The sequence below is a fragment of the Tetranychus urticae genome, chromosome 3 (genome assembly GCF_039701765.1).
Source record: "Tetranychus urticae isolate SD_2017Ah chromosome 3, NJAU_TeUrti_SD_1.0, whole genome shotgun sequence".
NCBI classification, from domain to species: domain Eukaryota; kingdom Metazoa; phylum Arthropoda; class Arachnida; order Trombidiformes; family Tetranychidae; genus Tetranychus; species Tetranychus urticae.
The window spans coordinates 13,176,524-13,200,298 of record NC_142960.1 but is presented as its reverse complement, the minus strand read 5'-3'; the positions used below and the strand labels follow the sequence as shown (position 1 = coordinate 13,200,298).

The following is a 23,775-nucleotide window of genomic DNA, read 5'->3' as shown; positions in this document are numbered from 1 at the left end:
GCAAATGTTTTATCTAGGTCTATTATAAACCAACTCATTCAATTACAATAAAGACCAAAGAGTAATTTAAGGGATCACGAAATAAGGAAAATTTAGGTTTGAGATTCATTCAAAAGTTCACCGTCATGTGGCTTATAATTGCAGAATTGACAAACAAGCCAGAAAATACACTTCAATTTATTGCTTAAGGCAAGTTATCCATTGATCATCGCCACCTGAGAGTCAACTTTTGAGTTTAATCTACAAAATTATCATTACGTAAAGTCTCTAGTTAAATTAATCTTTGATAGAGGCTCTCTTGTTAGTCTAACGCTTTGAGCAGCATCTCGTGTTGCCATGCTACAAACTGGTTGAATTATGAACAAGTATTAATATCCAGAGATATCCAATGGTTGAATTATGTGTAGATGCGATGCAGAGAGAGAAAGGCTAAAGAAAGAAAGAAAAGAATTAGAAAACCAAAATCTGTTTAAAACAACACTTAATTTAAATTTACTAATTAAAAACCCGATACAATCAAGTTTCAATCCTTTTGTTTTTGTATTTTTAAACACAAACTCTTCGTACACATTGAGTTAGCGCCATCTGTTTTTGTTTTGTGCATTTATAGTTTTTTAAAGATTGTGGTCAGGATTTACAAACCTTAGGGTTTGTTATGCAAATGTCCCAACTGTAATCATCTTTGTGCGTCCTAACCAAATGGATCGCGGTGTAATTCTGGTGTCTTGCATTTGCTTTTTTATAATGATTTTACTGGGATTCTGGTACATAATTTTCTTCACACCTTTAGCATTAATTTATTTCCTTTGGAAATTGAGTGATGATTTAATTTATCATCCAGAAAGTCCGCCAGATGCCAGAAAGCATGTGACGTCTCCTTCAACCATGAAACTTCCCTTTACCGATCTCTATCTGACAACAGAAGATAATATTAAAATTCATTGTATATTCATCCAACAAGTTGAACAAAGATCTGAAAGCCCAGCAACATTACTCTATTTACATGGTAATGCAGGCAACATTGGCCATAGATTAATCAATGTCAGCGAGTTATTCCACGTTCTTAAGGTGAACATTCTCTTGGTAGAGTATCGTGGTTATGGCTACAGTCAGGGAAGACCAAGTGAAAAAGGTCTTTACAAAGATGCCCAATCAGCCTTAGATTATCTTCATAGAAGATCGGATATCGATAAAGACAAAATTGTAATATTTGGTAGATCCCTTGGTGCTGCTGTAGCCATTAATTTAGCGACTGTTGAACGATATCGTAATGCCTTTTCGTGTCTCATTATCGAAAATACTTTCACCAATTTAGCTGACATTGCAAGAATCGTTGTAAATAATTTTTTCGTTAAACGTCTCCCGAATTGGGTTTTTGGCAACCGTTACGATTCAATAACCAAAATATCCTCCATCAAGGTGCCAATTTTGTTTCTCTCTGGTTTAGCTGATGAAATTATCCCATCAAGTATGATGAACTCACTATATCAAGCTGCAACCAGCCAGTTGAAGTTAATTTACACCTTTCCAAATGGCAATCACAATTTTACATGGAGATGTGATGGTTATTATCCAGTTATAGACCTTTTTTTGACCAAAGTATTCACTGAATATTCGCACAATAAAGCTCATCTGTCTACTAGTGACCAGCAAGACTCAAGCGACGATGATAATGAACAAGAAGAATTAGTGACATCCGTTGGTGTTTATCATAGACTTCCTGTGTAAAAACAAAGTTAAAGCTCGATTTTTTATCGAAAAGACACTTTTTAATTTCAAAACAATCTTCATTTAAAATTTGGTGACCAAAATTATTTTCTCTATGAAAGATGAATCCAGATTTTACAATTGTTCATATTTTTTGCACTGTTTGAAAATTCATTATACATTCTCATCATTTCTCACTAATCGAATGCAATATAGGTTTAATGGTCTCATCATCATCTGCAATCAAATAAAGAAAAGCTATATTTCAAAGTAAAATCAATCAATTTCCATTAATTATATTTTCGTATGCATTAAAGTCTAAAATTATTATAATTCTTGGTTAGCTTTTAATTGATCAATAAAATGAGGTAAATATTCGAATCAAATAGACTTTAATTTCAAAATAAACTATCCCATGAATTAGTGTTTCACAATGAGGACTAATCACTGATTAATTCGGAAAACCGATTAGTATTCAAGCTTTTAAAACTAGAAATTAGCGCGCTATTTGTTAATACCACCATCTTTTGTTGTAAAATGTAACCAATAAGTAATTGGCGCCATCTTGCGCAGTTTGATATTCTCTCATTTATCTCTTATCGTGCTTTGGCTAAATTAATTGATCATAAATTGTGCTGTGAAAATCATCATCTTTTATCGCTTTAGGTTTAAAAACTTCTTCAAGCTTATTGAATTCTTAGCTAGATTCATCGTCTATTAAATCATGTCATTGATTTGTGCTTTAAGTAATGAGCTACCTGAGGTTCCAGTTGTCTCACCGGTTTCTGGTTCAATTTTTGAAAAACGTCTTATTGTTAAATATATCAAAGAGCATGGAAAAGATCCAATTAATGGAATTGAATTAAATGAGGATATGCTGATTGAAGTTAAAGTTCCACCCATAGTTAGACCTAAAGCACCGTCAGCTACTAGTGTCCCAGCTTTATTGAAAACCCTTCAAGACGAATGGGATGCAACTGCTCTCCATGCTTTTCATCTTCGTAAACAATTGCAAGCCGCTAGACAAGAGTTAACTCATGTTTTGTATCAACATGATTCTGCATGTCGTGTTGTTGGTCGATTAACAACAGAAGTAACAGCAGCTAGAGAAGCTTTGGCTACTTTAAAACCTAAAACTGATCCAAATATTTCATTACAAAATGTTTCCAATAATAGTTTCAATAATGGTGATCATTCAATGGAAGGTAAGATACAAATTTTTGTCTTCTCGTACTATTCTCTCATGTGTCTTGTGTATTTATTTATGTTATTCTTTTTATATCTCAAGAATTGCGACCCGAGGTTGGTATTACTCCTGATATCTTGGAAAAATTGGAAAGCAAAGCAGCAGTATTGACATCGGAAAGAAAGAAACGAGGTAAAAGTGTACCAGAAGGTTTAGCCGATATTGATACCATTAGAGAAATGAAAACCGTTGCTTCACATACGGGTCTTCACTCAGCTAGTACAGCTGGAATTGTTTCACTCGATATTTGTCCAAATGATGATTCTAAGCTTCTCACTGGTGGTAATGATAAAATCGCCATAGTTTTCGACAAAAATGCTGGACAAGTAGTCACTACACTTAAGGGTCATACCAAAAAGGTTACATCAGTTATTTATCATCCTAATCAAACAACTGCTATCACTGCTTCTCCTGATGCATCCATTCGAGTCTGGAACTTAGCAAATAGCAATACAACTCATGTTGTTTCGGCTCACGAAGGACCTATCACAGCGATTAGCTTACACGCCACCGGTGACTATCTTTTAAGTACTTCGACGGATGAGTTTTGGGCTTTCTCTGATCTCAATGCGGGTGTTATGTTATGTCGTGTCGGTGACCCAAGTTCGGCTCATGCTTTGACCACTGCTCAATTTCACCCTGATGGTCTCATATTTGGTACTGGAACTACTGACTCTTTAATGAAAATCTGGGATCTTAAAGAAAAAAGTAACGTAGCAAACTTTCCTGGACATAGTGGATCGATTTCAGCTATGGCTTTCTCTGAAAATGGTTACTACTTGGCTACAGCTGCAGAAGATTCAACTGTCAAACTTTGGGATTTAAGAAAATTGCGAAACTTCAAAACAATCCAGCTCCAAGATGGTTATCAAGTTAAAGACCTTTACTTTGATAATAGTGGTACCTATTTAGCTGTTGCTGGAACTGATGTTAGGATATATCATACCAAACAATGGGATAATCTTGTTACCTTTGAAGATCACACAGGACTAGCCACTGGAGTAAGATTTGGTGAAAATTCTAAATTCTTAGTCTCCACATCTCTGGATCGTTCATTAAAAATTTATTCATCATCCTAAAATTCACTTTTCATCTAAACGTATATTCGAAAAAATTAAACTATTTCGGATCACTTTTAGATTAATTATGTGTGTACCAAGATACTTCGAAAGCAGACACTTTGAGATTGATCCTTTCCATTCATGATTTTGTTATATTTGTAATATATTTATTGGTAAAATGCATCCATTCGCGCGAACATAAACAACAGTTCGGTAAATGAGAGACTCATCTTTCAAAATTGGAACCTTTCAAAAGTATTTATCGTCTCTTCTCAAATTGCCTGTTTTTTGTTATAAAATCATGGTAAATTACAACAGTATATGTTTAATCAAACAATTTCATTAAGTGTCCCTCAATGAACATCTTATTACAATAGAAACAAATTTGGCTCAAGATTAATCAATTAAACCGGCAGTTTTGCTGATGAAATATGATAACAATTTTGAATGAGATCGGCTTCGAGTTATTTGGAACTAAACGAATTTCTTTATAAGATCAGCTTTTAATCCGAGCTAAGGAACCAAGAAAAACTAGGTTCAACATGTAATACATTCATGAATGTGACCAAACAATCCAATAAAGCAGAATAAGTTAAATTAACACGATGAAATTAAATGTGTATTTCGATGAATATTTCCACACTGAATGTCAAATTACAATCCATACTGAACTTTCCTATTGAGATAGTATTGGTGAAGAGAAAGGGCCAATGTTATGATATATAGACAAACAGCAATCCAACAATTGTGAGCCTACAAACAAAAGTAAATTGGATGTAAGTTTTTGATCATCACTTTGTAAACAAATAATGATTAAAAATAAATTACTTACCGCATTTTCATATTTACTATAAGCTTCTGATATTAATATTTTGCGATCCGTAATTTTACTTGATCTTGGCTCAATTTCAAGATCCTCTGCGAAAGCAAGTGCATGAGAATAAAGAAGGATTCCCATTAAAGTTAACATTATAATGGCCCAGATGCTGAGGAAAGAACAACAAATCGACAATCTTTTTCCACAGACAATCATTTTCAATTTAAGATGATATTTAGTTTAAATTCACAATGTAATAAACTCTAGATTTAAGTTGATTTAATTCATATCATGTTATCCCTAGCATTTAATTCCATATCAAAAGAGTAGCATTTTGGAGTTTGCCTGTAAGACCAAAGAAGGAAGACTCGTAAGATCAATAAAAGGTTTAGAAAGTGGAGTTTCAGATGTCAGGATTTCGAAGTGTAGTTAAATTTTCTAATTGTATTATTTTTAGATTTGATTAATTTATAATTTAAATGGACACTTAATGTAGTTAATTTGAATATGAAAAAATAATGCAGTGATGAATTTCTTGAAAAACTAACTTAAAGATTGTAATTACTGAGCTAGATATTAATTTGAAACTTGCTGTTGGATTAAACTATAGACATAAGAAGGTATAGAAGTTTGAAGCAATATTGTATCATCAATGTGGCAAAAATGAACTTCGATGATAATTTGGAAACATGAAATTGTAAATAATTAAGTTGAGTGGTTTGATAACAATTATGATAATATTCAATTTTATTTTGATAGGCATTGAAAGTACGACATGTTAGTAATTTGTGAACAAATTGGACGATTTGGTGGGTACAGAATGTGATGATAAATGAAAGATTTAAAAAATTTAGGTGATAAGCAAAAGAAATAGTGGTGCAGAGTTTGACTAAAACCAGCTCGAGTTTGCTAATTAACTATTTTTGACTATGGTAGGTATATAATGCAGCGACGCCCAATAAATGACCAATATATAAATTTTAAATTATTTTTTGCTAGCGTGATATGCAGTGATACAAAGTTTACAGCTCCAGGATCCCTCCGGTGGCTCATTGATAGGTGGGTCAAGGCAATACATGTGATAACCACGATCACAGTCGTCACAAAAAAGTAGTTGTTCCTGAAATACAGAAAAATTTGCATTATTGTAAACGTTTGTTCATGATATTGAAAAAATTAATTTAGATGAAGCAAACAAAACTTACATCATTATCAGAGGTACCACAGATTGCACAAGACTTGCACTCGATACATTGCCACCGATATTTTTTGATAGATGTCACCATTCTTGGGGTAAATTGAAGACATGTTGGATGGGCTGATCGACCGCAATCAGAACAAGAAATCATCTTTTCAGCTGATGCGGTCTTCTTGTTTTCATCTGAATCGCCCAAACAAAAGTCACAATATTTGCTAGGCGAGGCTTTGTCTTTGTTGACTGGTTTGTTATCTAGAGACATGACAAGAATGTTGTTTAATAAATACGAGAAAACGAGAAAATATCACAATTCATAAATGACAGTTACCCTCATTGGTTTCAGTTATCAAGTTATTTCTTGAAGATGTCGGTTGAGAAGAAGCTGAGCTTGTTGGGACGGAATGCTGAGGCTGGTTTTGACTGGAGTTAGGATGTGTTGATTGATTCTGTGAATGGTGAGAGTTTTGATTCTAAAGAAGAGAAAAGTATAAAATTGATAACATTAAGATTGAGAAACAATATGGCATTTCTGACTTACTCTGCGTCTTTTGCTAGGCTCTCGTTTTTTTCGTCGCTTTCTAGGTGTATATTCACCTGACGAATCCGAACTGTTAATTTCGTCAATCTCACCAGCATCTGGAGGACTACTTTCATCCTCAAAATCGTGCAACCAATTATCTTTAGATAAGTCATATTTATCCAGAGATGATTCATTTATCTCATTTTTAACAATTTTCTCGACATTGACAATGTTAGAATCTCGGTTTGTTCCTTCACATTCTTTATTACTGGCATTTCCTTCGGCAGGATCAATAAGGTAACTTCGCTTTTTTCTTAACCACTTTCTAGAAGGATAAGAATATATTACACCATGACTAAAGCCAGGCATCCTTTCCCAACGATGCATCCATAAGAAGCAATCTCTTTGAGCTACCCTTGTCTGATGATCAATGAATGGTAACCGAGTTTGTCTCTCTTTAACCAACTGGTTATTGTATTTAGATGAATTTTCAATTGCATCACGATATGTAGATGCATTTAAAGCACTAGATGAAATGAAGAAAAAAATAAACTAAAATCAATAAAGTGACCAAAAACCAATACAAAAATATATCAGCACATAAATAGGAGACATCAGCTGGAGTTTAGCAGTAAAAATACAGATGCATTATCATGGGTGAGCAAGACCATAGAGATGATATATTTTGATGGTTGTAGATTTAATATTTCTGGCCAATTTATTTTAAAATTATAATTTAAGAGGAATATAGAAACATGGTTTACCTTTCAATCCTTTTGAGAAGCTGTGGTTTTATTTCAATAAACTGTCCAAATGACATAACTGTTTAAAAGCTTATTCAAAACGTAACATAATAAGAAAAAACAAGTACAAGGTGAGAGAACAAGTGAAAGAAGAAAAAGATAAAAAAGATGAATAAAAAAAGATAAGAAGGAAAATGACGAGATGGAAAAATATTGCTCAGTAGAGTTTTTTTATACAGTTAACAAAGATTATCAAAAAGATGATAAAGTTGAGTGTAAAATAGTTTAAGGAAAACAAACATGTCAGAACAAATTAACATAAGTTGCACTTCTTCATGTTATTAGACTAGGACAATTTAGTGGTTTGATTGAATAGACTCAATTTTGAGACAGTCAGATGATACAGTAACACATGTAAGCTACTTGGGTCTATAGAAGGTGAAATTAATGTCTAAAGAAGTGACTAAATGATACAAGATCATTACACATTATTTGTAGAGCGAGTAAATATTATATTTCAGCGCCATCTTATTAATAATAACAAGCGAAAGGGTTATCATATAATTTTACTTTGTAATAATTCTCTGTAGATATTTTTAATTTTATTATTGCTTTTTAATAATTTTACATTTAGCAATTTAGTTTTTTATGGTAAATCTGACATGCTTGTGATTCTTTGTTATTTCAAGCAACAATGCAAAGAGAATAACTGAAATTTTGGCTGCCATTTGACTTTTTGATTTCCCAAAGAACGGGATTACTAACGTTATAGTGGACTTTTTACTGCTAAAAATGTCCTGTTCATGAAAATAGGTAGCTGTTGGAGGTTTTTTAACCCATTTCATGATTTTAACAATTCGAAAAATTTGTTTTGTATTCAATAAGTGGATTAGCAATGTTAGCACAGTTATCACAAGACCTTTAATAAGATTATCCCACCAGAACGATGATGCTTGAACTTGAAATTGAACTATTTTGGTTTGACTAACAATTTCAAGGGAAATTTTTGACAAAAGTTATGGATGAAATTAGAGCAGGTATTTAGTCGTGAATCATGATCCAGAATATCCTAGAGTTAAACCAAATTAATATAGCTTTGAGACTTCAATTTAATGAGCACTTAAGATATCCTAGTTAGATCATGATGGTTATTGGATTACTTTTCCCGATGGTAAACAATTTAATGATCTCTAAGCTTTTTGATGAAAAAAAACGATCTACTAACAGGTTTTATTAATCCTTTGAAGCACATCGTTGAAAATTTGTTGAGTATCATCAGTTCCTTTTATGTAGACTGTAAGATAAAGAATAAATCCATATTAGATAGGTTTACTCGTGTCAAAATGGGTAATTAGGTAACCAACTTATATCATGCGTCGATTTTTCCATTCCTTCCTTATTTTTAAGATACATAGGCCAAACGATTTCATCAAAATAACCGGGTGGATCGGCTGGAACATAATTACGATCCAATCGGCGACGAAAGCATTCCTCTTTTGGTAGTGTGAAGAAAAATTTCAAGTCAAATTTGAAAGGAAAATTTCTGAAATAGAGCATCAAAAGAAAAAGATTATCAATGAAAATTTGGTAATTTTCTCGATAAAAACATTGACACTAACTCACCTATAGTTGAAGATAAGATGCCCTTCAATTATAAGAAGGGGATTGCTGGTGTTAGATAATTCATTCAAAGTCAAATTAACCTGAGATTTTAATCTGTCCCAATTCACAGCGTTGAGTGACTCCCAATTTTGATGTTTTCTTCCACTTTTTAAGGTAATCCATATATGATTAGGGTCATCCTCTTCCTAGATAAATAGACACGAATACAATAAAATCATGTTTAATCAAATAGCAATGTATTTATGGGAATATGGAGAAGAAATGAGAAATAAAACTTACCCGAAAATAGTCATCTTGTCTTATTAATATTGAGTTTGGAAATTTTTCGATAATCTTAGTGGACAAAGTGGTTTTACCACCATTAGTTACTCTGTAACACACGTCAGTTGAAAAGTTGATTAATATGTGAGGAAGAATAATAAAATAAAACAATCTTACCCAGAAATACCGACTATGGTAACTTTAGTCATTTCAAAAAGATTCTATTGGTCCAAAACAATGGCTCACATATGATTTGTTGTTATATTTTAAAACTAAAAAACCGCTCAAAGCTGTCTATTAATAATGAGACTTGCTTCAAATTGATTCACGGAACATTAACGAAACAATGATTAAATATTCTAATGTCACTTGGAGATGATTAAATTACAGTTTCCATGATTTATCAGTAAAAATTAACAGTTGGCTACAAGAAAATACGAGCAAGAAGTAACATTGAAACATGTGAGTGAAACTATAAATTGTTGGATCATAAAATTGTCAGTGCATTACAACTAGGAATGTTAACAAAATGATGATTAAATGTTCTAATGTCACTTGGAGAAGATTGAGTTACAGTTATCCTGATTTATCAGTACAAATGAACAATTGGGGGCAAGAAAATACGGAAACAAAATTGTCAGTGCATTATAACTAGCAAACTACATATGTATTCATGCATATAACTGTGTATAAATGCTGTTCAAATTGATTTGACTGGATAAGTGACTTGTGTCTTAAGAAACCTTGAATCTCTTGATTTTAATCAAAACAATTAATATTATCTTAAAACCTTTCTTAATAGTATTATCTCATTGAATGAAATTACTCAATCAATGGGGATTTCAACTGCATCGTTATATGGGTTTGTAAGAGCAGACATTGTGAAAATCTTGGGTTTGTTGCTTGAAAGCTCCGCAAATGAGGCTATGATAATAAATAAGTTTATTAAAATTTTTTAAAAAACAAATAAATAATTTATAAATTAAGTGTATTAAATACATTGAGAATGTTTTGTCAACGAAAAATACAATTGCTTTTTAACTTGAATGTGAGTATTGTAAAAGTATTTTGAGTTATGAACTAAAAATGAACGGTTCGAGCTTAATGGTTCAAATTTGGGTTAATAAGTTAAATAAATAAAATAAATAAAATAGGAGTCTAAATGCAACCGTTAATAAACAAATTCAGTAATAACAACTCAACCTTTTCCAAAGATTGAAATAATTCAAATTGTATCATCGGGAAAAATATTCAATATTGGCACTTATTAGACTTTAAAGACAATTTTGAGAGCAAATGACCTATCGTTGTAAGAATTAACAATGATGAAATCTGGTGTTGCATCGAAATATTCAGATTTTTGAGTATTTTCCAAATTACCACCCCTCTGGTTGTCCGTTATTTGAATGACTCGATGAAGTAGAATGGTCACCGTCATTACCAGAACTGCTTGAAGGAACAGAGTCAGATGAAGTATGATGATTATCTGAATTAGCTTGAGATGAAAAAGCACCATGCTCATTTTGAGAACCTCCGTTGAAAGAGCTTAAAGTTTGATCATTGGAAGACCCACCATCAGGCATTGCAGAACCAGTGTTAGCTCCTTGATTGCTCTTTTCACTATCAGCTGAACCATGAAAAGGAGACAATTCTTGATCATGAGAAGCTCCATTGTTTTGGGTTTGGGAATGTTCATTTGAAGAATCATGTTGGTTAGAGACAGCTTCGTGAGGGTTTTGATTGTTGTTAGCATCAGAGGGCTCATGGAAGGAATTCAGACCTTGATCATTGGAATGACTATGATCGGGTGTATGAGAGTCAGAGTATCCATGATTCGCTTGATCAGTATTCCCATTGTTACTCTGTCCTTGGAATGATGACGATCCTTGATCATGTGATTGTCCATTGTCCTGAAAGCCTACATTTCCATTTGAAGAGTCGTGTTGATCGTTTGAATTTTGGCCATTTTGTACACTGGTTGGCCCATTAAATGGGGATAGTCCTTCATCTTGATGAGAAGCACCACCATGATCACCATGATCACTATGAGAATTTTGATTTTCGGAAGAACCAAGAAGACCAGAAGAATCGTGATCTGAAGGCATATTTTGCTGACCGGAATCTCCGTGATGATTTGATCCGCCAGGATCCTGATTATTTTGAGAATTATGCTCACCATTACTAGGGCCTTGGAATGGTGAGAAATCTTGACTAGAAGCACCATTATCAGATGAGCCGTGGTCGTTGGGGAAACCAGCATCTGGTGATATTTCAGAAGAGTCTCCATGTCCTGAAGGTAAATGGTCTGAGTTGCCCTGATCTGGAGATAATTCAGAGTAATTTGAACCATCTTCATGTCCACTGAGATCAAATCCATTATCACCATCAGCATAACCTCCATGCATTGACCCACCATGAGCTTCACCATGGGCTTCAGCTTCTTTCTTTTTCTTCTCTTTTTTGGCCATTTTCTTAGCTTTTTTCATCATCTTCTTCATCTTTTTATGTTTCTCCTTTTCTTTCTCTTTGTGCTCCTCATGTTTATCCTTGTGTTTTTTCTTAGCTACTATTGCTCCAGTGATTCCACCGGTTAAACCTCCAGTTAATCCACCAACAATTCCACTAGCAAGCCCACCAACGAGAGCAGCACCAACAACACCTGCAGCTCCAATAGCACCAACAGCTCCAGGGACAGGAACAGGTACTGGTAAGGGTAAAGGCAATGGCAATGGTAATGGGAGGGGAACGGGTAACGGTAATGGGACAGGGATTGGGATACTTTGACTAAGAATTATGATCATTGAGAAGAATAAAAGGAAAAAAATAAACATTAACTGAAACGAGAAGAGAAAATTAATTAATATTATAAATTAATAGTCCAATCACTTTACATGAGGAAAAAATTGGTATCAAAAAAAGTTGTAAACGGTTTTCTCGCAACGAGAAGCAAAACAAAGCTTTATCCATTGATGGTAGTTAATCATCGGCTAACAAACATAACAATTTAAATTTTTGAAAACACCAGAGAGAAACAAATCACTGGAAAACTTAAAACTTCAGATGAATACAATTTTATAATTAAATTGAAAGGGAATCATGTAATTTTGAGACTGAGATGTTGGTTTGTTTTGGCGAAAGTCTATAGACTTTGTAAGCCAAAACAAAAGCAAAACATATTGTTTAAATTTTGTAGTTTCTACTTACACTAAGCTTCATTTTGACTTGATAACCAGCTGGTTAAAAACTGTTTTAAAATAAGAATACAATAAATAATTGAATAAACAAAATTAAATAAGATAACTCAATTTACTTTATTACTGCATTGATTGTTGCTGAATTGTAAATGTGTCCAATTGTTGATTTGTCGAGGTAATTTATAGTATTTGACATTTTTGGTAACATAGCAAGGGAGTGTTTAATCACATTAGCAAATTAGATAATTTATTGAGATTTTTGTTTAAGGGTGGCAAAATTTGTTAGTTAATTATTGATCGAGTAGCGAAGGAGGTATTTCAGGCTTAATAAAACAATAATAAAAATAAATGATCAGAAAATTGAAACAAACAAATTAACTCCGCAAGAAATCATTACTCCTGTATATTATTTATAATGATCCGAGCCAATTTTGGAAACAATTAACTTTCCCTGTTATCAAAGTTTAAAATACCTTCTCATTAAAAAACTCAACAGTTATCAAAAATTAGCTTTTAAATTAACTAATCAATTGTGCAGAAGTAGACATTAAACTCTTATAAACTTTGTGAATACCAGAATTCACCAAAACCCAAAAATGTTTTCTGGTTCAAACAATTGATTGACCTTTTAATAAACTATCTTTAATACTTTAACACCGTACATAATATTATACACTGAATATCAGATGTTTGTATCCAATTCAATAAAAAACGCTGTTAAATGGTGATTTGAATGGGACAAGATAATGACAAAATTTGATTTCTTGGTGAATCAATTATTCAACAATTGGTCATTCACACTCAGTCCATACTCATCGTCAGTCTTTCATATGCACTAGAGCTTTGTTTAAGTTAATTGCGCTGATCTAATCATGTTGGAAGAAAAATAATTAGCCATAATAGTTATAAATAAGATAATTGAGCATTGAAATAAGTAATTGTCTTCAGTTGGTCGATAATGCTCGATCTTTACTAATCATCTTCTAATTGATTGCATGTTAATGTGAGCCATTGTGTTATCTCTTATTGAACTTTTACAAATGGATTTTTTTAGCTCAAAATAAAACGATTGAAGCGGGTTCAAAATCAAAACAAATACATTAAAATTGAAATTGAAATATTTCTAACTCTCTTTGCCTCATTAATCATACAAGGTCAATCAAATAACGATCATTAGAAAATTTAGGTTTGAAAAGAAAATTAAATCCATTTAAAGAAGTAAATAATGAAAACAATGACACAGTTTTCTTTTTAACATCAAAGTCATTAACTTTAATCACAGTTGTTATTTTTTCGCCAATTAATTTGCCATTCTTTGATCAAACCAATAGAAATTTTAAATGCGTATTAAAATCCAAATAAGTCAAGTCAAAAAATTGAATGATTAGTTTAATTTGAAATCACAAAACAATCTGTTACTAGACACAGTCTTTGACAATATTGTAATAAGATTCCTTATTTTTCAAGTTATAACGTCGATAAGAATGGTATCGATGAAATTTTGCAGATCTTTTATGTAAGGCCAAACACTTTAAGAGCATTGAAGCTTGTTTTTAAGGCAACATCTTCCGGTTTTGCTTCGAGAAAAGCTGAAACCATTTCAACGGTCACTGGTAAAGAACAGGGTTCATTACGCTGAAATGTACAATATCGCTCAAGAAAGCTGAGGGACCGATCAGTGAGAGTTTTTTTAACTTTTTCGGGTAACTTGTTGGCTCTTGTGTTTGGATACATAAAGGGTGCATCAGTTTCTACCATTAATCGATCCAAAGGTATAACTTTTTCTTCGAGTGTTTTACGAACTCCATTGTCCGATTTATCCTTCCAGAGAAAACCTGTGAAATGAAAAGAAATTGAATGAGATATTCAATGAAGGCTCAAGTTTTCAATTTACCAGTTAATCCAATATAATAGCCAAGTTCAATGTATTTTTTTGCTTCATCAATTGTTCCCGTAAAACAATGTATCACAGTTGGGGGAAGGCGGCTTGAATATTTGGTGAGGATTTTGACCATATCTTCATGAGCTTCTCGTTCATGGACAAATAATGGTTTTTTAAGGTCACAAGCTATTTGAACTTGCTTTTCAAATACCTCAAGTTGAGTTTCTGGAGGAGAAAAGTTTCGGTTAAAATCTAGTCCACATTCACCAATAGCAACAACTTCGGAATTATTAGCAGCTAAATCACGAATAAATGTTTCAGTTTCATCAGTCCAAGTCTTGGCATCATGAGGATGTACTCCTAAACATTTAGAAATCAAAAATATTAGATTGTCTCAGTGATAATACATCTCTTAGTTACCAGAGCTTCACAAATGAAATACAATGCACTGGTTTTCCATAAAATGTAACATTGAGATAAAATTTACCTGCAGTTGAGTAAAGTGTTGTTGGATATAAGCGAGTTAATCGTAGACTATCTTGACTTGATTGAACACAAGTCCCAGTAACCATAATTTTCTGAACACCTGATAGTTAAAAGAGATAAACCACACATTAATAAATCACAAACATTGTAAGTATTATGCTGGATACTTCAAGTAACTACATAAAGATTGTTAAAACTTACCTGAGTCTTTGGCTCTTTGAATGACACCATCAAGATCTCGAGCATATTTTTTATTAGTTAAATTAGCACCAATATCAACGAGAAGATATGTTTCACTGTCAAGTCCAAGTTTCTTCATCAGTTCAGCTTCATCAGTTTCATTTGCAATAGGATTTGATACAGATGACATGTTGCGAGCTAATAGTTTTAAAGTTGATTTCAACGAGACCGGAAAAATTGATAATCTATAACTAAAAAGTAAATTATACTTAGAAATCATAAAAAACGATTACAAATCTAGTTTTCAAGCAACATTATGATAACAAGCAAATATCTGGAAATAAACATGCAAAGGCCAATAATCAAGCAAGCGCGTGATTTGATATTTTGAATTTTGCAAATTAATAAAAATTGCATTTATTTACAATGAATTAAAGGGTGTTCAATATAATTCGTTCCAAACTGGTGGAGCTTAAATGAAGATAATCACAATCAAAACATGATAAGAAGATAACCAGAGTAACATTTTACCTTTCATCCTTTACCTCTGTTATTGTGATGTTACACAAGTTATCTTTCTTATCATATTTTGATTGTGATTATCACAATTTAAGCTCCACCAGTTTGGAACGAATTATATTGAACACCCTTTATAATCACACCTTGTCAATAGTCAATAATTAGCAGAGATACAGCTTTAAACACAAGTTTTCACATTTCTAACCTAAAGAAACAATTTAAAACGCTATAATTGTCTTATGCCACAATTCTTCTTGTCCACGTACTTGTAATCATTTTAGATTGACAGGTTCAATCAGATGGCACCAATAAGACTAAAATCAGCTACCATAATTGAATTAATTGCGACAAGTAGATTAAAGTAGATTAAAAATATCTAATGAATTTTCATAAATTGTGTGAGAAAATTAAATATTAATGACAACCATTTAATTTTTAAAGTTAACCATTTTACAATACAAAACTTAAATGAAAATCCAGTCGTTCAACTGATGATTAACTGTGAAAATTGTATGAAAAAATATGATAAAGATAGCCGATATCGACAAGACTACTTCTAATTATTTGATTACTGTTCTAATAATCCAAGGGAACCAAATGAGAATGGGAAGCTTGTCGAGATTCATTAGATTAATGTCGCGATCAAGAAAGAGAACCAATCCAAGACTTGGTTTGTGAACAAGCAGGATTGGTGCAAAGAGGACATCGTAATAACAATTGACGAGAACAAGTCTGACCAGAAATTAAATGCGATTTGACTAAATCGGCCATTCCTTTTATAAACGCTGGATGATCGTTAGGTGCTGGAGCTCGACGAATATTTTCGACTTTAAGCTAGGAAAATAAGAGTAAAAACTGTTGTGCAAAAGAGAGTAAGTGCAACGAAATCCAATGTAATGCTTGTGAGGATCAGTTTCAGGACTGATTTTATCCAAAATTTGTGTCATAAGAGAGCCTTGCTTATCGGTCCAATCTTTAATCGGAGATCCACCTCCTATTTGATTGTATTTCTCGATCACTTTCGGCGCTCTTGAATAGGTGTCAAATAAGGCAAAAATCGAGATTTGCCAAAAATGACATACGCTTCCATTGGAAGAGTCATTATATCACGATTAAGAAAAAGTCTTGTCAAAAAAGGTTCAACTTCCTTGGAATCTTTTGGTCCATATTTAACAAAAAACAGCTTTTGATGATGCATTTCTGTTATTTGACAACTGGTTGATAGAAACCCTGAAAGATAAAAATTGAATAAATAATTAACAGTTCGTAAATCAATAAAACCAATAAAATTAAACACAGAAATTGGAATAACAAAAAAACTACATACCTTTACTTTTAACAACACGGTCAAGTAGCCTTGATGATTGACCAAGCTCATTAGATAAACCATTTTTAATGTTCGATATATTCCAAACTATTATGAATAGTTAATAATTTAAGAAATATAAAAGGTAAGAAAATGAGGAATTAGAAACTTTGCAAAAAATTGTAAACAATCAAACAAAACAGCTGAACAATGTTTGAACGAATAGTAAAAGAAGGCGGTAAATCTGAATTTGCTTTTTTTACCAAGCAATTAATGATAGAATGTTAGTTATAGTCGAGATGATAAATATTAATGACTTTTAAGCAAGAAAAGCTAGAAAGATACAAATAAATTATTTATATCTTTCTGTCTCTGATAAATTCAATGTATTAAAGTGAATACAATCAAGTTACGATTATTGTTATAAAAGCTTTACCTTGCTTTTCAATATAACCATTTTGATTTACCCTGATAATAAGCTAATGGAAATATTTCAGATTCCGTTTGATCTTTTTTTGCTTATAGCTTTGCCGGTTGAACCGTTCAAAAAATGGTTAAACAAATTCGAACAGTTTTAGCTCATTCATTTCTTCGATCTCTTTTGCTTTACATATTTTTGATGATTACGAAAGAAAATACTTTTCTTTGAAATAAATTAATTTATTGATTGTGATTTGATAACAAAACAATACGTTCAATGTGATTTATATTACAATGAACAGCGAAGTCATTTTAATCATTCTACCATCAAAACTTTTGTTTCAGATTGTTGATGTTCAATTCAACTCAACCTCGACCCAAACCTAATTTATTCAACCTTGAATCATTTATTTTGTTTCAATTATTCATCAAATCATTTATATTTTATGTCTAATTCAACAATACAGGTAATATCAGACTACAGTTGAAATCATCCAAAGATCCAGATAGACAAATGAGAACCAAGAACCATCAGATTGTTGATAAATTAGTATTGTTATCAGTCAATATTATTAAATTTAATATTCCAAGCCTAAAATTTATTTAATCCCAATTTCAGAGTAACTACAGAGAAAGGATCGATTGTTGGATTTAAATATCGCTTAATTATTTGAAATTAAAACAAGCGTCAAACAAAAATTGTTTAAAGATTCAGTCAACACACATAAATTTTTAATATCCATGGATCTGGATCTACTCTACTGTATATTTGAATGCGCGAAGAGGATCTTCTTGAGCTGACTCTTTTACAATATTCATTTATAACCACAGCTCAGTAAATTGAGTTTCGGTTGAACCTCTTTTTTCATGATATTTTTATCTGTCACTCTGTAGAAATGGAAACAAACCATAACCGGATGTATTGGATCATCTCTACCACTCAAACTCGAACCTAAAAAGCTTCGAAGGCCTTCACTGCTGTTGATAGTTTAATTGTGACTTTGTTATTTTCATTCACTTGTTTATTATTTTGTTATTGTTGTTGTTAAATATTAATGTTAATATTATTTATTATATCAAGTTATTGACTTGGTTAAGTTAAATGTTTATTAAATGTTTCCAATTATCATCTAAATGTAATTTAAAGAGTTCAAGTTGATTTATAATATAATATTATTCAGATGGTGAAACTAAAGATTATGTGAGGACAAAAACAAAGCAAAAAATCATCTCTATACACACAAAAATTACCGTTTGACTTTCATTTATAATGAAACATATTTTACCTTGTTGTGAATGTTGGTATTATTACTTTACTGATTGTTTTAAAAGGACTTTCTGAATCAATTTTGGAGCCTACTAATCAATTTAGTGTGGTGAACAATCATTTTTTGTAAGGAGACTTTTCTCCATTTCCATCCAATATGAAATTTGTAAGTAAAATTCTGTCATCCTTTCCATGAACGGTTTATGTATTTTAGGATAGTATTTTGGTCTTATTTTGACCTAGAAAATCTATTGTACCATTTAAAAGGTATTTTTTATCTGGTTTTTGTACAGATTTCTGATTAATACTTCGTAAAGATTCTTTAATTTCAGAGGAAAATCGTAATGTAAGGTAGATTCTAAAGCCAAAAGCATTGTGTTTTCTGAAACCATGTCAGTAACCAAATCTCTGATTATTTCATTTTCTCCTCTATTCTACAGTGATAATTAAACTAAAATAATTTTATTTTGAAGCTTGGTGATTAATAAATGTGTGATTGAAAGATTTGTTGATTCAACATTGATAGAGAGGTTTTGTTGAATTTAAAGAAACAAGAAGCCTTTATACCATCTAAAGGTCTATTATGTTTACATCTAAGCAAATTGGAGTGAAAATTCATCCATAAACAGTTTTTCAATTAATTTTATTGTATTTTTTTCAATTTTCAATAGCAGTTCGTTTATTTATGCAAATCGAAGTAACAAGAACAAACATTATTACACTTTATGATCTTTTTTCACAAAAATCTCTATTCAGACCAATTTTAATTTTGAATATTTTCTCAATTTTATTCCAACAGGGATCGGCTGACTCAAATTACAGCCAATTATCGTCCGATTTATCATTAGATGAAGAAAGAGAAGCTATTGGACGGGAAACTGAACGACAGGCCTTTGCTCAATTAGAGAAAGCAAGGGTAAGCTATGAATAAAGTCCATTTTGTTCGAGTTTTTAATTTTCTTCTTTCAATTCGATAGAGTAAACCAGTTGCGTTTGCAGTTAGGACCAATGTTGCTTATAACGGTGGTATTGATGATGACTCTCCTGTCCATGGGTCTGCCGTTTCTTTTGGTATAAAAGATTTTCTTCATATTAAAGAGGTAAATATAAAAGCGTCAAAAGAAACTGGTTAACGCTGATCTTTGGTGATACTTCGATAATCAAAATCTCTGGAATTTTATGGCTATAATTTAATGCTTGATTCTTTTGTTTCTAGAAATATAATAATGACTGGTGGATTGGAAGACTAGTTAAAGAAGGTTGTGATATCGCTTTTATTCCGAGTCCAGTGAAATTGGAAAATTTGCGAATCCAACAAACTCAAGCAAGCAAGACTAAATTGTATGCCAGTAAAACAGGTTCAGGTTCAAATTTTGCAGGTCGAGTTAATAATGTTTTATCCACTTCACAATCCAATTCAAGAGGCTCTACTCCACCAACCCCAGGTAAACATTTAACTCTAATATTTGATCTTACAAAAAACATTAATCTTAATGGTTCTATTTCTTTATCAATATCATCTAACTATTTCAGAGCAAGCTTGTGAAAATCCCAATGATGATATCGAAGGTCTTTCTAACTCACGGTCAGGTAAAACTGCTATATCTACACCTCCTACAAGAGAAAAACGTAAACCCTTCTTCAAAAAGGTAATGTTTTCAATGTAAATGTACCTTAATTTCAATCTAATAAACCTTCTTTTGTCTCTTTTTTTACAGAACGAGAATATACCTCCTTACGATGTTGTGCCTTCTATGCGGCCTGTAGTTTTAGTTGGCCCCTCTTTGAAGGGCTATGAGGTGACAGATATGATGCAGAAAGCCATCTTCGATTTTCTTAAGCATCGGTTTGAAGGCAGGATAATCATTACCCGTGTAACAGCGGACATTTCATTAGCTAAACGGTCGCTTCTCAACAATCCAAACAAGAGAGCTTTAATAGAAAGACCAGGACCTCGTTCATCATGTTTAACTGCGGTCCAAATGGAAATTGAGAGGATTTTTGAACTCGCACGCACTATGCAATTGGTTGTGCTTGACTGTGACACAATAAACCATCCTTCTCAACTAGTTAAGACTTCTTTGGCTCCCATCACTGTGTATATTAAAATTTCATCACCAAAGGTCCTTCAACGATTAATTAAGTCCCGAGGAAAGTCACAAAGTCGAAACCTTAACGTTCAAATGGTTGCTGCAGAGAAACTAGCCCAATGTCCACCTGAAATGTTTGATGTTATATTGGATGAAAATCAATTGGAAGATGCCTGTGAACATTTAGCTGAATTTCTCGAAGCCTATTGGAGAGCAACTCATCCGCCAGTCAAAGCTTCATCCATGCGAACTGCCTCTTCCACCATACCTAAACCTATGCCTTCAGCAACTCAATATCCTGATGAAGGAAACATGAAAAGACAACATGGCCCTGATTCATGTCAAATGCCACAAGAAATGACACTTTATCGATCAAATCGTGTTCAAGCTGTTTCATCACATGATATGCCAAGCTCAAGACCAATTGCTAGTGATGGTTTTTCACCTGATATGGGATCACCAACAGGTTATCCAAGTCATCGTCAAATTCGCCATGAAGTTTGTACAGCTCGAGACTATAGTGCTATGAATAGAGATTTAACTGGTTGGCAAAGTTATGTTCCTGGTGCCCCTGATCAGATTGATGAATCATATTATTATGATACAATGGCTGCGTCTTACAATCATTGGTATGCACGACCTTACCAACTGGAATGATGTTTTGGCTAATTAATACAATGAAATAGCTCAGCTTTGATATCGCAAATGTGTTTGAATATATTGTCACTATTGAATTAAATCTCAAATTAAAGATTGTGTTCACATCTTTATACAGAATGGCAACAACTTCACAATTATTAGAAGCTAAGTCACGAATGAATGTTTCAGTTTCGTCAGTCCAAGTCTTAGCATCATAACGATAAAATATCAGCAGATAAATATGCAAAAGCGAATAATCAAGCAAGCGCTTGATTTGATATTTTAAATTTATTTACAACGAATTTTAATCATATCTTGCCAATAGTGCATAATTATAGCTATAAATGTAATTTTTCAAGCTTTTATTTTAAAAGCATCATAATTACTAAGAATTTAAGACAAATAACTTTTTTCGATAAACAAATAAGAATTAAATTCAAGAATGTCCAAGTTAAGTTAGCAAATAACATAATGACAACCATTTAATTTCGTAAAAGTCAACCATTTTCCAATACAAAACGGAAAAATGAAAATCCAATAGTTCAACTGATGATTAACTATGAAAATTGTGAAACAAATAAGAATTGGATCAGCATTTTCATGTGAAAATGATAAAAATAGCCAATATAGTCAAGACTACTTTTAATTATTTGATTACTTTTCTAATAATCCAAGGGAACCAAGTGAGAATGGGAAGCTTGTCGAGATTCATTAGATTAATGTCGCGATCAAGAAAGAGAACCAATCCAAGATTTGGTTTGTGAACAAGCAGGATTGGTGCAAAGAGGACATCGTAATAACAATTGACGCGAACAAGTCTGACCAGAAATTAAATGCGATTTGACTAAATCGGCCATTCCTTTTATAAACGCTGGATGATCGTTAGGTGCTGGAGCTCGACGAATATTTTCGACTTTGAGCTAGGAAAATAGAGTAAAAACTGTTAATATGTAATTGAAAATATAAAATAATGGGTGATTGAAAATGGACTCCGGATTTATAATTGTTAAATACAAAAATCCGTAGTCCATTTCGATCACCCAGTATAAAAAAATTCATACTTTTTCTCCTAGTTCATGAGCATATTCAATGTCAAGTTCATGAAGAGTTTCTATATGCTCATTAACAAATGATATTGGGACGATTAAAAAGTTTTTCCGTCCTCTTTTTACAAATCCTTCCATAGCTTCATCAGTTTGAGGACTTAACCAGGCTGCTGGACCAACTTTAGATTGCCAAACTAGCCGGTAAGGATGTGACCAGTTAAGTGCCTCCATAACTTTGATTACAGTAGCTCCAACTTCTGTTGGATAAGGATCTCCTCTATTTACAGCCTTACGAGAAAATTATTAATTGATAAAGGAAATTTTTAATAACTTAATTGATTTTGTATATGTGCAGTAGAAAAAAGTTGAAAATTTACTTACAGACATTGGTAGAGCATGAGCCGAGAACAAAATCACAACATCGTCACGAACTGATTCCGGAAATTTTTGTAACTCCTTATTAGTTAAATCTCTGAAAGCTTCAATTAAGCCACTATTTAAAGGCCAGCGGTCAATAAAACTCCATTTTATAGAAGGTGTTTTGCCAGCAAAATATTTAGCAATAGCATTTAAACTACTACCCGATGTGCTGCAACTGTATTGCGGATACTGAGAAAAGGCGACAACTCTTTTAACACCGTCACTACAAAAGGAATTGACAACATCAGAAATAATGAAAATTAGCAAGATTAATAATGATTGATGAAAATAATGAAATTTAAATCTATTACTTTTCCATTTGCTCTATTGTATCTTCGGTCAAAGGAGCAGTGTAACGAAATCCAATGTAATGCTTGTGAGGACCAGTTTCAGGACTGATTTTATCCAAAATTTGTGTCATAAGAGAGCCTTGCTTATCGGTCCATTCTTTAATCGGAGATCCACCTCCTATTTGATTGTATTTCTCGGCCACTTTCGGAGCTCTTCTTTTAGCAATCCACGGACCTAATTTACTAAATAAACAAACCATTTTATAAAACAAATGAATAGGGCAAGAAATCGAGATTTGATAGAAACGACATACTCTTGCATTGGAAGAGTCATTATATCACGATCAAGAAATAGTCTTGTCAAGAAAGGTTCAACTTCCTTGGAATCCTTTGGTCCACCCATATTTAACATAAATATAGCTGTTGATGGTGAACTACTGTTATTTGATAACTGGTTAATAGATAACCCTGAAAGATGAAAAATTTAAGAAAATATCAAACACAGTTCGTAAGTCAATCAAACAAACAAAATTGAAATATTATTGTTATTATAAAAGCATTGAAATAACAAAAAAAAACATTACATACCTTTGCTTTTAAAAACACTGTCAAGTAGCCTTGATGATTGACCAGGTTCCTTGAATAAACCATTTAATTTAATTTTTCGCAACATTTTCGAAATGATAAATATCTAATAATCTAAGCAATATAAAATGTCAGAAAATGAGGAATCAGAAACTTTTTAAACAAATTGTTATAAACAATCACACAACAACAGCTGGACAATGATTGAACGAATAATAAGAGAAGGCGGTAAATCTGAATTTACTTTTTTATCAACATAAAGATTAGCATTGGAA

At 32.4% G+C, this 23,775-nt stretch overlaps 9 protein-coding genes across 13 annotated transcripts; 3 read left to right on the top strand and 6 right to left on the bottom strand.

Moving 5' to 3' along the window:
• The first annotated feature begins 699 nt into the window (after positions 1–699).
• On the top strand, positions 700–2,040 carry Bem46 (abhydrolase domain containing 13-like protein Bem46). Its single transcript, XM_015925995.3, has one exon. It carries the CDS (start codon positions 700–702, stop codon positions 1,726–1,728), a length of 1,029 nt encoding a protein of 342 aa, XP_015781481.2. The 3' UTR covers positions 1,729–2,040.
• A 262-nt stretch (positions 2,041–2,302) lies between these two features.
• On the top strand, positions 2,303–4,097 carry Prp19 (pre-mRNA processing factor 19). Its single transcript, XM_015925993.3, has 2 exons — positions 2,303–2,912; positions 2,996–4,097. The coding sequence occupies exons 1-2, from the start codon at positions 2,432–2,434 to the stop codon at positions 4,030–4,032; spliced, it is 1,518 nt and encodes a 505-aa protein (XP_015781479.2). The 5' UTR covers positions 2,303–2,431; the 3' UTR covers positions 4,033–4,097.
• A 226-nt stretch (positions 4,098–4,323) lies between these two features.
• On the bottom strand, positions 4,324–5,151 carry LOC107359360 (ribonuclease kappa-B). The gene is made up of 2 exons (XM_015925843.3): positions 4,847–5,151; positions 4,324–4,767 (listed from the first exon to the last, which is right to left on the bottom strand). The coding sequence occupies exons 1-2, from the start codon at positions 5,045–5,047 to the stop codon at positions 4,669–4,671; spliced, it is 300 nt and encodes a 99-aa protein (XP_015781329.1). The 5' UTR covers positions 5,048–5,151; the 3' UTR covers positions 4,324–4,668.
• Positions 5,152–5,560: 409 nt separating this feature from the next.
• On the bottom strand, positions 5,561–7,427 carry LOC107359508 (zinc finger protein ubi-d4). Its single transcript, XM_015925994.3, has 5 exons — positions 7,314–7,427; positions 6,568–7,075; positions 6,358–6,499; positions 6,037–6,281; positions 5,561–5,951 (listed from the first exon to the last, which is right to left on the bottom strand). Exons 1-5 carry the CDS (start codon positions 7,367–7,369, stop codon positions 5,817–5,819), a joined length of 1,086 nt encoding a protein of 361 aa, XP_015781480.2. The 5' UTR covers positions 7,370–7,427; the 3' UTR covers positions 5,561–5,816.
• A 426-nt stretch (positions 7,428–7,853) lies between these two features.
• On the bottom strand, positions 7,854–9,855 carry LOC107359510 (nicotinamide riboside kinase 1). Its single transcript, XM_015925996.3, has 5 exons — positions 9,354–9,855; positions 9,195–9,285; positions 8,916–9,100; positions 8,657–8,835; positions 7,854–8,586 (listed from the first exon to the last, which is right to left on the bottom strand). Exons 1-5 carry the CDS (start codon positions 9,383–9,385, stop codon positions 8,513–8,515), a joined length of 561 nt encoding a protein of 186 aa, XP_015781482.2. The 5' UTR covers positions 9,386–9,855; the 3' UTR covers positions 7,854–8,512.
• Positions 9,856–10,101: 246 nt separating this feature from the next.
• LOC107359506 (uncharacterized) lies at positions 10,102–12,613 on the bottom strand. 3 transcript variants are annotated; one of them, XM_089269088.1, is made up of 2 exons: positions 12,487–12,613; positions 10,102–11,960 (listed from the first exon to the last, which is right to left on the bottom strand). In XM_089269088.1, exons 1-2 carry the CDS (start codon positions 12,576–12,578, stop codon positions 10,553–10,555), a joined length of 1,500 nt encoding a protein of 499 aa, XP_089125214.1. In that variant the 5' UTR covers positions 12,579–12,613; the 3' UTR covers positions 10,102–10,552. The 3 variants fall into 3 exon arrangements, with proteins under 3 accessions (XP_089125214.1, XP_015781477.2, XP_025016027.2); XM_015925991.3 differs by having other exon boundaries at positions 10,102–12,010; positions 12,381–12,579; XM_025160259.2 differs by lacking the exon at positions 12,487–12,613 and adding an exon at positions 12,068–12,297 and having other exon boundaries at positions 10,102–12,010.
• A 1,120-nt stretch (positions 12,614–13,733) lies between these two features.
• Positions 13,734–15,229, bottom strand: LOC107359505 (uncharacterized). Its single transcript, XM_015925990.3, has 4 exons — positions 14,940–15,229; positions 14,740–14,838; positions 14,265–14,612; positions 13,734–14,205 (listed from the first exon to the last, which is right to left on the bottom strand). The coding sequence occupies exons 1-4, from the start codon at positions 15,196–15,198 to the stop codon at positions 13,883–13,885; spliced, it is 1,029 nt and encodes a 342-aa protein (XP_015781476.2). The 5' UTR covers positions 15,199–15,229; the 3' UTR covers positions 13,734–13,882.
• Positions 15,230–15,844: 615 nt separating this feature from the next.
• Positions 15,845–23,660, bottom strand: FeCH (ferrochelatase, mitochondrial). Of its 3 annotated transcripts, XR_003081796.2 has the most exons (7): positions 23,504–23,660; positions 23,230–23,383; positions 22,937–23,158; positions 22,587–22,848; positions 22,221–22,493; positions 21,818–22,079; positions 21,507–21,716 (listed from the first exon to the last, which is right to left on the bottom strand). XR_003081796.2 is itself a non-coding variant. In XM_089268651.1 (6 exons), the coding sequence occupies exons 1-6, from the start codon at positions 23,586–23,588 to the stop codon at positions 16,080–16,082; spliced, it is 1,188 nt and encodes a 395-aa protein (XP_089124777.1). In that variant the 5' UTR covers positions 23,589–23,660; the 3' UTR covers positions 15,845–16,079. The 3 variants fall into 3 exon arrangements, 2 of the variants coding, with proteins under 2 accessions (XP_089124777.1, XP_015782219.2); XM_089268651.1 differs by lacking the exons at positions 21,507–21,716; positions 21,818–22,079 and adding an exon at positions 15,845–16,271; XM_015926733.3 differs by having other exon boundaries at positions 21,507–22,079.
• On the top strand, positions 17,969–21,297 carry LOC107360064 (voltage-dependent L-type calcium channel subunit beta-1-like). The gene is made up of 6 exons (XM_015926686.3): positions 17,969–18,596; positions 19,230–19,346; positions 19,408–19,530; positions 19,647–19,875; positions 19,964–20,079; positions 20,149–21,297. The coding sequence occupies exons 1-6, from the start codon at positions 18,588–18,590 to the stop codon at positions 21,175–21,177; spliced, it is 1,623 nt and encodes a 540-aa protein (XP_015782172.1). The 5' UTR covers positions 17,969–18,587; the 3' UTR covers positions 21,178–21,297.
• Positions 23,661–23,775: the final 115 nt, after the last annotated feature.

Coding starts and splice junctions, on each gene's coding strand:
- Prp19 (XM_015925993.3), top strand. CDS start 2,432: ATGTCATTGATTTGTGCTTTAAGTAATGAGCTACCTGAGGTTCCAGTT. Junction 2,913..2,995: donor TGGTGATCATTCAATGGAAG/GTAAGATACAAA, acceptor TTATATCTCAAG/AATTGCGACCCGAGGTTGGT.
- FeCH (XM_089268651.1), bottom strand. CDS start 23,588: ATGTTGCGAAAAATTAAATTAAATGGTTTATTCAAGGAACCTGGTCAA. Junction 23,384..23,503: donor CAGTGTTTTTAAAAGCAAAG/GTATGTAATGTT, acceptor TTCATCTTTCAG/GGTTATCTATTAACCAGTTA. Junction 16,272..22,220: donor CTCATGAACTAGGAGAAAAA/GTATGAATTTTT, acceptor TTATTTTCCTAG/CTTAAAGTCGAAAATATTCG.
- Bem46 (XM_015925995.3), top strand. CDS start 700: ATGGATCGCGGTGTAATTCTGGTGTCTTGCATTTGCTTTTTTATAATG.
- LOC107359510 (XM_015925996.3), bottom strand. CDS start 9,385: ATGACTAAAGTTACCATAGTCGGTATTTCTGG. Junction 9,286..9,353: donor ACCATAGTCGGTATTTCTGG/GTAAGATTGTTT, acceptor CGTGTGTTACAG/AGTAACTAATGGTGGTAAAA. Junction 8,587..8,656: donor AAAATCGACGCATGATATAA/GTTGGTTACCTA, acceptor TTTATCTTACAG/TCTACATAAAAGGAACTGAT.
- LOC107359360 (XM_015925843.3), bottom strand. CDS start 5,047: ATGATTGTCTGTGGAAAAAGATTGTCGATTTGTTGTTCTTTCCTCAGC. Junction 4,768..4,846: donor ATAGTAAATATGAAAATGCG/GTAAGTAATTTA, acceptor TTTTGTTTGTAG/GCTCACAATTGTTGGATTGC.
- LOC107359505 (XM_015925990.3), bottom strand. CDS start 15,198: ATGATTTCTAAGTATAATTTACTTTTTAGTTATAGATTATCAATTTTT. Junction 14,839..14,939: donor TCAAAGAGCCAAAGACTCAG/GTAAGTTTTAAC, acceptor TTTAACTATCAG/GTGTTCAGAAAATTATGGTT. Junction 14,613..14,739: donor AACACTTTACTCAACTGCAG/GTAAATTTTATC, acceptor CTAAATGTTTAG/GAGTACATCCTCATGATGCC.
- LOC107360064 (XM_015926686.3), top strand. Junction 19,347..19,407: donor CTCAATTAGAGAAAGCAAGG/GTAAGCTATGAA, acceptor TCAATTCGATAG/AGTAAACCAGTTGCGTTTGC. Junction 19,876..19,963: donor CTCTACTCCACCAACCCCAG/GTAAACATTTAA, acceptor TAACTATTTCAG/AGCAAGCTTGTGAAAATCCC.
- LOC107359508 (XM_015925994.3), bottom strand. CDS start 7,369: ATGTCATTTGGACAGTTTATTGAAATAAAACCACAGCTTCTCAAAAGG. Junction 7,076..7,313: donor CTTCTCAAAAGGATTGAAAG/GTAAACCATGTT, acceptor CATTTCATCTAG/TGCTTTAAATGCATCTACAT. Junction 6,500..6,567: donor AGCCTAGCAAAAGACGCAGA/GTAAGTCAGAAA, acceptor TCTCTTCTTTAG/AATCAAAACTCTCACCATTC.
- LOC107359506 (XM_089269088.1), bottom strand. CDS start 12,578: ATGTTACCAAAAATGTCAAATACTATAAATTACCTCGACAAATCAACA. Junction 11,961..12,486: donor ACAATCAATGCAGTAATAAA/GTAAATTGAGTT, acceptor CATAATTCTTAG/TCAAAGTATCCCAATCCCTG.